This window comes from Nyctereutes procyonoides, unplaced genomic scaffold, assembly GCF_905146905.1.
Source record: "Nyctereutes procyonoides isolate TBG_1078 unplaced genomic scaffold, NYPRO_anot_genome, whole genome shotgun sequence".
In the NCBI taxonomy this organism is placed as follows: Eukaryota; Metazoa; Chordata; class Mammalia; order Carnivora; family Canidae; genus Nyctereutes; species Nyctereutes procyonoides.
The window spans coordinates 15,001-28,804 of NW_026575046.1; the positions used below are offsets into that span (position 1 = coordinate 15,001).

The following is a 13,804-nucleotide window of genomic DNA, read 5'->3' on the forward strand; positions in this document are numbered from 1 at the left end:
TAACCCTAACCCTAACCCTAACCCTAACCCTAACCCTAACCCTAACCCTAACCCTAACCCTAACCCTAACCCTAACCCTAACCCTAACCCTAACCCTAACCCTAACCCTAACCCTAACCCTAACCCTAACCCTAACCCTAACCTAACCCTAACCCTAACCCTAACCCTAACCCTAACCCTAACCCTAACCCTAACCCTAACCCTAACCCTAACCCTAACCCTAACCCTAACCCTAACCCTAACCCTAACCCTAACCCTAACCCTAACCCTAACCCTAACCCTAACCCTAACCCTAACCCTAACCCTAACCCTAACCCTAACCCTAACCCTAACCCTAACCCTAACCCTAACCCTAACCCTAACCCTAACCCTAACCCTAACCCTAACCCTAACCCTAACCCTAACCCTAACCCTAACCCTAACCCTAACCCTAACCCTAACCCTACCCTAACCCTAACCCTAACCCTAACCCTAACCCTAACCCTAACCCTAACCCTAACCCTAACCCTAACCCTAACCCTAACCCTAACCCTAACCCGTACCCTAACCCTAACCCTAACCCTAACCCTAACCCTAACCCTAACCCTAACCCTAACCCTAACCCTAACCCTAACCCTAACCCCTAACCCTAACCCTAACCCTAACCCGTACCCTAACCCTAACCCTAACCCTAACCCTAACCCTAACCCGTACCCTAACCCTAACCCCTAACCCCTAACCCTAACCCTAACCCTAACCCTAACCCGTACCCTAACCCTAACCCTAACCCCTAACCCTAACCCTAACCCTAACCCTAACCCTAACCCTAACCCGTACCCTAACCCTAACCCTAACCCTAACCCGTACCCTAACCCGTACCCTAACCCGTACCCTAACCCTAACCCGTACCCTAACCCTAACCCTAACCCGTACCCTAACCCTAACCCGTACCCTAACCCTAACCCTAACCCGTACCCTAACCCTAACCCGTACCCTAACCCTAACCCGTACCCTAACCCTAACCCGTACCCTAACCCGTACCCGTACCCTAACCCGTACCCTAACCCGTACCCTAACCCGTACCCGTACCCTAACCCGTACCCGTACCCTAACCCGTACCCTAACCCGTACCCTAACCCATACCCGTACCCTAACCCGTACCCGTACCCTAACCCGTACCCGTACCCTAACCCTAACCCACCTGCGAGGAGGAACTGACCCATGCTTCCTGTCCTTAACCCACCTGCGAGGAGGAACTGACCCATGCTTCCTGTCCTTAACCCACCTGCGAGGAGGAGCTGGCCCATGCTTCCCGTCCCGTTCCCTTTCGACCGTCCCCGCCCAGCCATCCCAGGCCCTCTCCAGCTGTCCCCAGCTCTCACACACCTCACGTGCGTCTGCAACAGGTGAGATGAATGGGTGCCTCCGCAGACCGGGTCACACAGCGAATTTGTCTTCCATTGTTCAAGAGCAAGCACCAGGAGCACTTCCCCCGCCCTGGGGGGGCCTCATCCTAGGCTCCATGACTTCACCGAGTACCCTTGGATAATGAGGAAAGCTTAGGGGGTACCCAGGTGGCTCACTTGGTGGAGCGTCTGACTCTTGATTGCTGCTCAGGTCGTGATCTCAGGGTTGGGAGATGGAGCCCTGTGTGGAGTCTGCTTAAGGTTCTCCCTCTCCTTCTCCCTCTGCCCTCCCCCCACTCCAGCTCTGTCTTGTACGTGTGCTCTCTCTAGAATAAGTAAATTTTAAAAAAGCTTACCATCATCTTATGCTGCCAAAGTGATTCCTGCTGAGAAGTTGGAAGCCCCCTCGGGTAAGTGGCAAAGCCATGAGCCATCGCTTACGGCCCCGGAACTGGAGCAGGGAGCAGAGTCTCCTGAGGAGTCCTAGGATGAAGGGGTCTAGGGCCCCCCCAGTGCCCCCAATGCACACATGTGCACACAACCCTCAGAAGGAGAAGGGCTCAGCTTTGCTCTGAAAAGAAATCATGTCTACAAATGGTAAGTACTCTTTGTTCTTTTATGCCCTCTTGGTAGGTGAGGATGAAAGAGGGGACAGGTTCTGGAGTGGGCCAGGCATGAAGACAGCTGGAGCAGGAGGCTGAGCAGCTGCAGGAGTCCCCACCCTGGGATGCTGCTTCTCACTGGGTGTCAGCATCAACGTTTCTGGTAGGGCCCTATTTACTATGTGTAGCCTAAGCTCAGCCTGGTTGCCACCCACGTAAGTGTGAGGTCCTCCTTGTGGCAACCCAATGCCTAGAGTGAGAGGAAGGGCCAGGTTGGAAAAGCAAGGAGGTAGTGGGGGGGGGTAGCCTGCCAGGAATGGTTGGGCATGTTGTGCACTGCAAAACTCCAGGAGGTGTCATTCACTTCACAGTCCAGGGGACACATGAGCCTGAAGGCTCCTGCAGCATCCTGTCCTAGGTGACCAGGAGCCCCTGAGCTAAGCCAGAGGGACTAAGGATGCAGAAGAGAGACAGATGTGAGAGTTACTGGAAGAGAGAGCTGCTCCTGACTTGATCCAGGGAGGGATGGGGCATGGAGGAAGCTTCTGGGTGGTGATATTGAACTCACCTGGCCGGAAGTCTGGAGGAGGCAGAGAGAGGGTGGTAAGAAAGGTGCAGGGAGGAAGACGCCTAAGGGCCTAGGCCCCTCTGGGACCCCTGTGAGAGGTTGGGGGTACTGGTCTGGGCTGGGAAACTGCCCTGGGTGTCCCCTGTGTAACTGGAACTGGAGACAGGCCCAGATTACATCGTCTGGGATCATCCAGACCTGGATTCCTGACCTAGGTGGGAGCGGCCCGGGGAGTGGGGGCCAGGTTTACTCTTTTCCAAAGAAGGTGGAATCCAGCAGCTCTGACAATCACAGCCGTAGGGTGCGGGGGATGGAGTGGGAGGTGGCTGGAAGCACAGCAGCAGTGGGGGGGACAGCAGAACAGCTGAGGTGGGGTGTGCCATCTGCTGGGACGTGGGAAACCGCTGCTGACCTGATGCAGGAGCCTGCGAGCGTGTGTCCTCATGAGTCTGGGGCTGGGGGGCAGAGAGCTGGCCACAGAGGCCTTCCTGGGCTGCCGGCCTCTACAGCAAGGCAGCTTTCTGCAGAAATCAGAGGATACTAACTCATTCATTCTGTTTTGGTCTCCGGACTCAAGGGTATTTGAAATGAAGACCAATTGGCCACGGTTCTGTGTGGTACAAGCTGTGGTAGTTCGCGTTTGCTGAAAGCAGGCGGGCAGGTGTGCTTGGAGAGTCGCCAGCCCTCAGAGCTAATCAGCAGCCAAGACGGGGTAAGAGTCACAGCTCCTGTGTTTTGAGTTTGGTGCTTTTGTTTTTCTTTTTGTGCAAAGCCAGTGTATTGACCTGTGAAATCGGCACAGAATTTATTGGCTTGTGTGGTCCAGATGAGCCTGGAGCTCATGGTGGGTGAATTGAAGAAACAAGCAAAGCGAACTCCCCCCCCCCCCGACTCAAGTGTTGCTTTTAAGAGTGTTGAAAACGATAATTTGGAAGAGGGTAGTTTTCTTCATGACATTAAGCTAAAAGTCCAGTAGATCATGTCTGTGGCTACATCCAAACTACCCGTCACAAGGGTAAACCTTTTGGAATTTTGCTCCCACTGTATAACATGTGGGTGTGGGTGGTTTGGGATAATTTACAGACAGGCAAAGAGATTAGGGGCAGGTGCTTCAAAACCATGAACTGTCTCATGGTTTATTTTAACAGCCCCTAGATTAAAAGCTCTCAACTATCCTAATTGAAGAAGACAAGTATGAACCTAAAAGTCCTCTGCAACATATGACATCGAGCGGAGGTAAGGAGAGGTGGGCAGGCCGCTGGGAATGGTTGCACGGTTTGTGCACTGCAATCCTAGGTGTCGTCATTTACATTGTAGTCCAAGGGGACACATGAGCCTGGAGAAGGCTCCTGTAGCATCCGGCCCTAGGTGACCAGGAGCACCTGAGCTAAGCCAGTGGGACTAAAGAGGATACAGAGGAGGGACAGACGTGAGAGCGTGACTGGAAGGACAATTGCTAGGGGCTAGTGGAACCATGCTGGTGCAGGAGAGGAGTGTCACAGAGTAGGCTTTTGGGTGGACGATACTGTGACTCATCTGGGATGCCAGGAGAAAGCCCGGGAGGGGTGCAGACTTGCATCTTGCACAGTGCTGCTCCCCGTGGGGAAGCTGGAGGATGCCCAGGCCAGCGCCACACCGCATGCTGACATTTGAGCCAGGCAGGAAGACGGGCCAAGCCCGAGTGCCACGGATGTTGAGAAAGGTCCCCGCGACCTTGGCTCTAAAGCATGGTGGGGTTAGAGGCAGTTCCAGGGAAGCAGGATAGAGGCGTGAGATCCGGGCTTTAACCCGAAGACAGGGAGCAGAGCGTGTGGGGGACACGTAGCCTCGGCACGCGTCCAGCCTGGGGCTCTTCCAGCCTCTTCAGTGCAGGTACGTAACGGAGCCCTTCCTCTGCAGACCCTCCCACGGGGGTTCACAGTGAGCGCCGTGACTCTGAGCTCAAGACACGGCGTTTCACACAGTGATCGAGAGGAACAGGAGTCCCTCGGGTGCGGGCAGGAGGGCACTCGGGTCCTGGCCGTCTTGCTTGCCCGCGCCCAGCTAGGTTGGGCGTCCCCCTTCGAGCAGGGCCGAGGAGGAGCTGAGCTGCAGAGAAGTGCTGTCAATACGATGGGAAGGAGAAACTCATTTTCACATGGAATACAAGTTGAAGTGTTAGGTCCTATTTAAATAAGGGAGTGTAGAGAACTATCCCAGTGGTCAGAGGTTTTAGCTACCAAGGCAAAGGGAAGGTTTTAATGCCTCCTCTGTGTTTGACAGAAAAGGGAAATGTAGTTAGAGTCCGGAAACCACGTAATTTGGGGTGTATAACTAGAGCATACATGCTAGATAATAGAAATATAAATATTTTTATATTTTAATATAAAATAGTGTTAAATATATTTAACATAAGATAATATAGGAACTATTGTTTCTATATGTGAATATATAGAAGAAATAGAAAATCAAGAAACGAAGAGCAATCTCAAACGTATGCCAACTTGAAGCTTTACTTCAGGTAAAATTAGAGCGTGAAAACTACTGGACAACACGTGGAAATTGCAGCCCCACCAAACAACCAAAAATGGAGGCATATGTGACATCCTGCACCTTAATGATGCAAAGGTTACCTCTATTAAACATACACAGCACGTGTTGAAGTGCAATATGTATTTTATGTTGACCTCCACAGTCTGTTCTAATCAAAGGCCGCACCAATGTTTGAATGTGATTGATTTCAATGAAACCCACAGTTTTAGGGGCATCTGGGTGGCTCAGCGGCTGAGTGTCTGCCTTCAGCTCAGGTCGAGATCCTGGGGTCCTGGAATCGAGTCCCACATCAGGCTCCCTGCATAAACCCACAGGTTGGCTTTTTTTTTAAGATGTTATTTATTTATTCGGAGAGACAGAGAGAGAGAGAGAGAGAGAGGCAGAGACCCAGGCCGAGGGAGAAGCAGGCTCCCTGCGGGGAGCCCGTTGTGGGACTCGATCCCAGGACCCCGGGGTCACACCCTGAGCCGAAGGTAGACACTCAGCCGCTGAGCCCCCCAGGGATCCCCAAACCCACAGTTTTGATGTGAAACTGAAAAGCTGGTACACTGACAAGCACGCACACGTGGAATGACTCCCAGTAGACTTCATTTTGTTAAAAAGGATCCCGGATTGCTGCTAATGTTCACGTCTGAGGGAAAGACTGCGGTGATTCCATCTTTCCACTTGCAGGATCCCGAAGTGTGTTCTAAATCCGGGACTGTACACGGGGTGCCGGCCCTGGAGGGAGCCTCGGTGGTAGCGGCCGAAGCCTCTCGCTGCGGAGGTGACAAGCGTGAGGCGGGGAAACTGTGAGACATATGGGTCGTCGTGCGCCACACCCGCGGCAGCTAAGCTCTCCTAAACCAGGAGCACAGGCCGGGCCGCGGCCCGCGGTCCCAGGGGAGGCTCGGTCAGGGTTTCTGGAGCTCCACGGCCAGCTCCTCGGGCATTCCGGCTTTGGGTGTCTGTGCTCTCAAAGCCTCACGAAGCAAACCAAGCAGATCAAGGCTGCAGGGAGTGTGTTTGTGGACGGGGCTCCCGGGGACTGCTCTGTGGTGACCGGCCCTCCCTACGGCCGGGACGGGTGCTGGCACGTACCCTACTCCTTTGTTCCACCGGGTGGGTCGGGACTTCACCTTTACGGCAGGTTCCTCCAAGCCGTGGGGCCCCCGCGTTCACGGCCTCACGCTTCGGGGAACCAGAGTCCACTGGCCACAGTGGGGCCCGACTCCAAAGGCACCGCCTCTCGTCCCCGGCGCAGGGCTGGGGAGCGGCTGCCGCTGGGTCTCCCGGTGCCCCCCAACCTCCACAGGCCACTAACTTCCCCGAGGCCAGGCAGGCGGCCTGGCTCTAGCGTTCCTTAACCTACGGAATCCACTTACACTTGCGGACACAAAAAGCACTCCTAGGTCTCGTGTGTTTCCGTGTGCACGCCCGGCTGCACTAAGTCCTGTTGGCCAAGTGCACTCACGTTCCATGACCTCACTTAGAGGCACCGGGTAAGACCCGTGTGTAGCAGCCTGCCGGCTATAAAAGCCCGTGACTTGTGCAGACTTTAGGACCCTGGGTGATGCTATGTGAAGCAGAGGGAAAAAAATCTTTCCGAGTCACCTGGACTTGGCCAACACCCTGCCAGCTGGAGGCCAAGCTCTGGTGCCCTGCTTAGAGGAGACTGCTAGGACTTCACCTCTGCCCCGAGGAAGAGAGTCCACTCAGAGCATCTCCTCTCCACTGCTTTTCCCTGCTGAGATCAGAGAGTAAGCTACACACACACCTCTCCTGACCTCTGAGTGAGGTTTGGGTTATTTTCATTACATAATAACATTTATCTCACTTTGAACATTAGCGTAATTTTAGATGTTTTGTCCTTAAAAGGGCAGGCAACAGGGCCTCTTTGTACGTTTGTCTTCAGATTGCTTCTACATCCTGTCTGATGTGTGGTTAGATCAGCTGATGAATCATGTGATGTTTTGCTGCTTCAGATGACAGAAATACAGACAAAATAACCAGAGAAGCATCTCAAATGTTTACTAAACACGTTGCTCAGAAAGCATGCTTTTCTATGATCCGCGGGCTGTTTATGACAGACCTGGGTGAGGGTGGCTGCCTAAGGGAGGCGGGGGCCGGTGGGTTTCAGGGAATTGGCTGCAGGTGGGACACAGTTGTCTCCACCTTCCGAAGACCTGCCCATTGCAAGCTGGGTGACCCCAAAGGGGGTGGGACTTAGAACATGAAAGGCCCCTTGTACTGGGCTGTGCCTCACTTTGAAACCTTCATCCTCTGTTTAGGGGTCAGCCCACTTGCAAAACAGGAGGCCAGAAGCCGTGGCTGGTTGGAACACGACAGCATGTGCTGTCCTGGGCACTGGCCTCTTAGAGACTGGCTGAGGTAGAAAGATTTTTTAAATACTTCTCAAGGTCTTGTAATTTAATTGCAAGATTATAAATACTATTTCTCTTGCAACCACAACCTCTTGGGCTCTCCCACTTCAGTCTGAATAAAGGAAAAAAAATACAGCTGGTCAGAGAACTACTGAGTCTTTAAATTGTTTTGTTTCTAGAAACTAAGAACACCAAAAACAAACAAACAAAAAACCCTTACTCTCCTCCTCCTTTCCTGTAAGAAAACACCCTAAATGGGGAACAATGAGGGTAGGGAGCTGTTGAGTTGTATTTTTTAAAACTTTACTTCTTAACTCTAAGCTATCATTGAAGAACTTCCGTCGTATTTGGGAGATGTAATGACTATCCCAACCCTGAGAGATCCAGAAAAGGCTGCTTGTGAGGACCCCGGAGCCGGACCCTGGTTGGGAAGTGCCATGGGGTCTGGAGAACTTTCAGCCTGATGGAGCTGGGCTTTGGTGGAGCCCCTCCCTCCCCGGGCGTCCCTCCTCATAGGCCCCTGCCCTCCACACCTCCCAGAAGTCATTTATCGGTTGGACTCTAAGAGTTTTTGAGAACGTGCGTTTGCTACCCTACCGAAGCCTTCCTTGGCCCCACCTGGTACCGCCTAAGCAGCCCTGAAAGCTGCTCTAAGGGTATCAACCATCCGTGGCCATTTCCAAAGCCAAGCCACCTGCCAGGGCTGACACAGAAAACAAAACGCAGAACGAGACGACTTCTGGAAGAAGACAGACCCAACACAGGCAGCTCGAGGCCATGCCCGGCTGCTGCCCGACATACACCAATGGCCTTCCAGAGTCCCAGAGAGGCCAACGTCCAAACCTCACAGCACTCCCTGAGCCTCACGACCAACAGGTCCAACCCTCTCCCGACTTCCCTGGAGCAAGCCTCGCCTGGTTCCTTCTGCTAACGTCTTGGGCATCTGATTCCCGGGGCCACCACGCTCCAAGTGGAACAGAGCAGATGGCACTTGCACGTTTAGAACGACCTGGCGCATGACCCTCAAAAAAGCAGAGAGGCCACAGAAGCAGCTGCTCCGACCTGGGAACACCCTCAGGGTGGAAAGCCTGCTTTGAGCTTCCCCCAAGGCAGTCCTCCGCCCTCTAAAGTCACGCTGGGCTTGTCATGGTCCTTGACCTGTGGCTCTCGTAGGCAGCACGCCCTTCTCATCCTGTCAGCTGAACGAGACTTGGAGTTAAGAAGAAACCTGCGGGGGAAATCTTTGGTGGGCAATGTAAAAGGGGTGCTGCTCCCACCCCTGAAAGTGGGTTAGGGTGGATGCAGACAGGCCACGGTGTGTCAGGCCGTGAGTTAAGCCCAAGTGAAGGAAGCGCCAGGGGTCGGCGTGCTTCCGGGTGGAAGGTTTCGGACACGATCTCTACAATGTCTGTCATCATCGTGGTCTGGGTGTGGGTGGCTTCCTGTGTCCCCTGGGCAGCCACATATTCACTACCTGTGATGTTCACCCCTGACGGGTCCCTGAGGCCCATGCTCTAGTTGCATCATGAGGCGTCTCTAGCTGCTCTCTCCCCGACTTTACAGAGAGAGGAAGAAGTGGCTTTCACAATTTGATCTCTGAGCTCCAGCCCCGCAAGCATGAGATAGTCACACACGTTAAAAAATACTGCTGTTTAATTTTCTAGTCATGTACTTTTAAAAAGCTGATACTATTAGACGTTTTTCCCCCCGTCTTGTCAGATCTGCCCCTGCACCGCCTGCGAGCTCCGCGTCTTAGTTTCCAGCACTCATGATACGGAGGAAGTCTCTGAGGAAGCTGAGAAGTCTGTCCCCACAGTGGGCACACCCAAGGTCACTTGTCCGGAGATGTGGACGCGGCCCTGTGATGTTCGTGGCTGGCTTTATGCCCTCACGTTCTTTTTTGTTTTGCTTTTTAACGAGGAACAATATGGTTACACGTACTGAGAACAATGAACACAGAAGGCTTGTCTGTTTTCTTTCCTTCTTTGGCCCTTCCAGTGTATGTTTGCATTCCCACTGCTGTCTAGGCCGGCTGGCCCCATTCCTACCCGTACCCATAACGAAAAATAGTTGTCTTGTCGCGTACCGATCCTTACATTTATATACAAACGACAGACTCCAAAACTGCTGTAAATAACATACAATGTTCATTGATACAATACGTCTCAACTGCAGGTCTGGGGAGCACACAAGCAATCAACCGTATTGTATTAGAGACATTTTATTGAAGATGCGAAAATAGGAAATGTATTATAGCCTAAAATAAATTACATAACATATACAGTATATATTTATATCTTTAAAATATTTTTGTTTAGGTTCTTCCCGTCTAGGAATTTTGACTAAATCAAGAATTTAGTGAACTGTGTCCGTAATTTTTGTAAAGAAAAAAACCCGCTTTCCAAAACTTAGAAAAATAGACTGCACTACGTGGATTTCAAATGTGTCACCCGGGGTGTCCCCACGACTCTGCGGCCTACAAAGTGTGTCGCCGCGGGGGGCCTGGGCCGCAGGGACGGGTCTGGGCTGGGGCGGGCGAGGCCGGGCGCTTCCTTCCCTTTGGGACTAAGCGGGGCTCGGGCCCTCCCGGGGACGCTGAGCGGCGGCGGGTGCAGCCCCCGGGGCCCCGAGCCCGACCCCAGCACCGCCGGGGCTCTGCAGCCCGCCCCGCGGCGCGTCCGTCCGTGAGTCCGTCCGTGAGTCCGTCCGGGCGTCCGTCCGCCTTCGCGCGGGGCCGCTCTGCGCGGGGGCGGCGGGCGGGGGCGCTGCGGGGGGCGCGATCCCGGGGGCAGCGGGGGCGCCGGGGGAGGCCGCGGGGTCCTCGGGGGGACGCGCGGGGCGGGGGGGCGGGGGGGGGGCGCGGCCGCCGTCCTTGGGCCGCGAGCGCAGATTGTCCGAGGGGAGGGGGCGGGGGGACACGTGGCCGCGCTGCCCCCGCGCTCAGTCGTTGTCCCCCCGCATCTCCACCGCGTCCGCGCCCTCCTCCGCCGGCGGGATGTCCGTCATGGCCGAGTCCTCGCCCTCCGCCGCCGGCTCGCTCTCCATCTTCTTTTTCTAGACCCAAGAGGACTCCTGAGCGGGGCCCGGAGCCCGGAGCCCGGAGCCCGGAGCAGGGAGGGGTCCCCGCGCCCGGGGTGACCTGGCGGCCGGCTCAGCCCGCGTCCCGCTCCAGGCCCTCCAGGCTCCAGGCCCGCCGCGCAGCGTGCAGGGGGCGGCTCCCCGCGGCCTCCGCCCGCAGCCCCCGCCCCTCCCTCCCCCGCAGCCCCCGCCCCTCCCTCCGCCCGCAGCCCCCGCCCCTCCCTCCGCCCGCAGCCCCCGCCCCTCCCTCCCCCGCAGCCCCCGCCCCTCCCTCCGCCCGCAGCCCCCGCCCTCCCTCCGCAGCCCTCTCCCCTCCCTCCCCCCCTCCCCCCTCCCGCCACCCGCCTCCCCTCCAGGCCGCCGGCTGGTCTCCCCCTGCTCCCCGCCTGCCCCATCCTGGCGCCCGCCGCCAGCCCAGCAGGACCGGCCCCGCCCCGCCCCGCCCCCCCTCCGTGGGGCTCCCCTTCTCCAGAGTCCCACCCCCCACTCCTGGCTCCCCGGAGACCCCGACATTCTCCACAGCCTTGGCGTCAGCTACAAGGACTCGGTCCTCACCTCCTGCCATGCCCGGCCCCTGCCCCAGCCTTGGGCCTTCTCTCCCCTCTTATCCGCCCAAATGAACTTTCCGTAATTATAAACACTTCTGGGCCCCGCCCCTCTTTCCCTTAGTCCCACATGCAAGCAAAACCCCGACCTTGGTTGGGTCCAAGCGTCTCCCAAGTCCAGCCCTTGCCCCTGCTGCCGCGGCTGGGGGACCACACAGGTGAGCCCGGCACCCATCCTCGGGCCCCTCCCGTCTCCACCCCCACCCAGTCCGTCCTGCTCCCTAGTCATGGTCTTAGGACTCAACCCCTGAACAGGTAGGCGACCCTGCAGGATAACAGCTCCGTGCTCAGGGTGCAGAGTGCCCAGTGTGTAGGTGGGTGCGGGCGCGTGGTGGGCAGCTGGGAAGACTTCCTGGAGGGGCCTGGGGCTGCAGGCTGAGGAGAGGAGGCGCTCTGCCGAGGGGAGAGGGCATCCTGACCCCCCACATTTTCTGGATTGGTCCCTCCTCAGCAATAAAGTCTGAGCGGATAAGGACTCAGAGGATGGATGCCTTCAACGGGAAGCACGTTTTGAGCACATCCTGGCATCATTAAATCAGTATTCAGTGTCTATGACTTGAGGTTGTCGCGAGGCAGTACCAGGCCGCAGGGCTGCATCCTCAGCCAGGCATGGCTCCCGGGCCATACAGCTGCCCCAGGAGACAGGGCGGGACTAGGCCGTGGGGCTGCATCCTTGGCCGTCGCTCCTGGGCCATACTACTGCACAGATTAGTGCAACACCGGGTCCCCTTGTTACTGCCCTGACCTGGAGCCCAGGTGCTCCGGCCTAGAGGGTCCCTGGGGCTCCCATGAGCAGGGTGCACCCGGCCGCAGTGGGGCATGAACGAGAGGCGCCACCCCCTCGGCCGCCTCCCCCAGGGCCCTCGGGGAGCCACTCAGGTTCCCCCCTCCCCGGGGTGGTGTCCCTGCCCAGGCAGGTGTGCGGGTCTGGGGCCAGGCTCACCTGTTTCCGATAGACATAGCACGCGGCTATGGCGACCATGGTGGACTCTCCCACAAAGCCTGCCAGGAGGGAGCCCACACCCAGGGTGGCCCCATGCACGCTGTGGAGGAGAACACAAGGGCCGCGTGTGTCAGCCACACCAAGGCACAGACGGGCGGAGATGCAGGCAGGGCATAGGCAGGGGAGGGAGCTTGCAGGAGAGCCCAGGTGAGACCTGCGCGGGACAGGAGCCACCTGGTGGGACCTGGGGCTGCGGGGTGAGCCGCCCCCACCGCCCTCCCCGGGCTGCACCTGGGCCCCCGCCCTCCCCACCCTCGACTCCGGGCAGAGGTGGGCTCTGAGGGTGGGGTCACCGCCCTTGCTCCCTGGTGTTTGGCTCTTCCCGCCCTGCCACCCGCAGCAGGTGCTTGGTGAAGGGCGAGCAGGCCTGACCCTGAAAGTACCCTTTTCTAGAATGCTGCTGAGCAGAGAAAGGAGAGCTCAGTCTGCACTTCTAACTATAGACACACTTGGGGGACGTACTTCAGTGGCAGAAGGACCCACAGCCCCAAGCCCCCGACAGCATACCCCAGGTAGGGCAAGACCACGAGGCTGGTGATGAGGACGATGATCCGCAGCACGGAGCTGGGGGCCAGGACGAAGGTCTTCTTCAGGGTCATCAGCCACCCGGTGAGATGGGCCCTCACGGTGACTGAGGGACACAAAGGACTCGTCAGCGACACCCTGCGTCTCCTGGTCCTCGGCCTCTCCCCCTGCCTCGCCAGCACACCCGAGGCCGTGGGGTGCTGGGTGAGGACACAGGCCTGGCTGCCGTCGCCCTGGGCTGACCGCCGCACCTCCTGCCAGGCTTCCTGACCCTGCTTCTGGGCCCTGGGTAGCCCCGACCCGACCCGGGCTCCAGCCTCATTGCAGCCCTCAGCGTCCAGACAGAGGCCTGCAGGCAGCAGTCACTCTCCACTGTCACTGCCCCCATCCATCTTCGCTGGGCCTGCTGGCCCCTGGGATGCTCCCCCAGCCCTGCCCCTGCCCCCCCAGCCCTGCCTCATGCTCTGATGTCTCTTTTCTAGGAAACACTGAACAGTGACAACTTGCCGGCCATCTGGTTTGACTGCGGGTGAGGAGGGAAGCTGGACCAGAGGCCCCATCTTCCAGAGGGTGGGGGAGCAGGGAGAGGGAAGGCGGGGGCACCCTGGCCATCTCCTCTTCCCCTTCCCTCAACTGCCCACCCTGTCTCGATCTGCAGTGCCCTCCTGCACTGTCTCCCATCCACGCTAGCGAAGTGCAGGGTCAGGGCGCCCGGCCTGGGCACAGAGGGATGTCGGGACGGGCAGCATGGGAAGCACAGGCCCCAGCAGGAGGATGTTTAGATTTGGTCTGAAACTGCGAGGGGCGGTTGGAGGCTGTGGCCTGGTCCTCTGTCCAGGGTGGGCAGCACCAGGCAGACCTTGGAGGGGCGGAAGTGTTCACTCGTGTCCAGGGTACGTCTGGAGGGAGACTCTCCTGTGCTCCTCATCTAACGGGCTGCCCTGCCTGCCCCAGGTGGAGGCCTTGGGCCTGGCTGAGGCTGAGGGTAGGGCACACACTGCAATGCTCGTTGGCTTGGCCTCAACCCGAAGTTGTAAAGGCAACAGGGCCCTGACGGCTGGCTGGAAGCCCTCGTTACGACACAGAAGTGAGTTGAGAGATTAAAAACCAGTCCAGGGGCGCCTGGGCGGCTCAGGGCACGAC

At 57.3% G+C, this 13,804-nt stretch overlaps 1 protein-coding gene across 2 annotated transcripts in view; it reads right to left on the bottom strand.

Moving 5' to 3' along the window:
- Positions 1 to 9,085: 9,085 nt before the first annotated feature.
- The window catches only part of ANKH (ANKH inorganic pyrophosphate transport regulator), a 116,764-nt gene continuing 112,045 nt past the window's right edge, over positions 9,086 to 13,804 (bottom strand). For both annotated transcript variants that reach the window (XM_055325876.1, XM_055325877.1), the window contains exons 10-12: positions 12,644 to 12,767; positions 12,077 to 12,176; positions 9,086 to 10,504 (exon numbers count right to left, since the gene is read on the bottom strand). In XM_055325876.1, the coding sequence (XP_055181851.1) occupies positions 10,391 to 10,504; positions 12,077 to 12,176; positions 12,644 to 12,767 (338 nt within the window). In that variant the 3' untranslated portion in view covers positions 9,086 to 10,390. The remainder of the gene's footprint in view (positions 10,505 to 12,076; positions 12,177 to 12,643; positions 12,768 to 13,804) is intronic.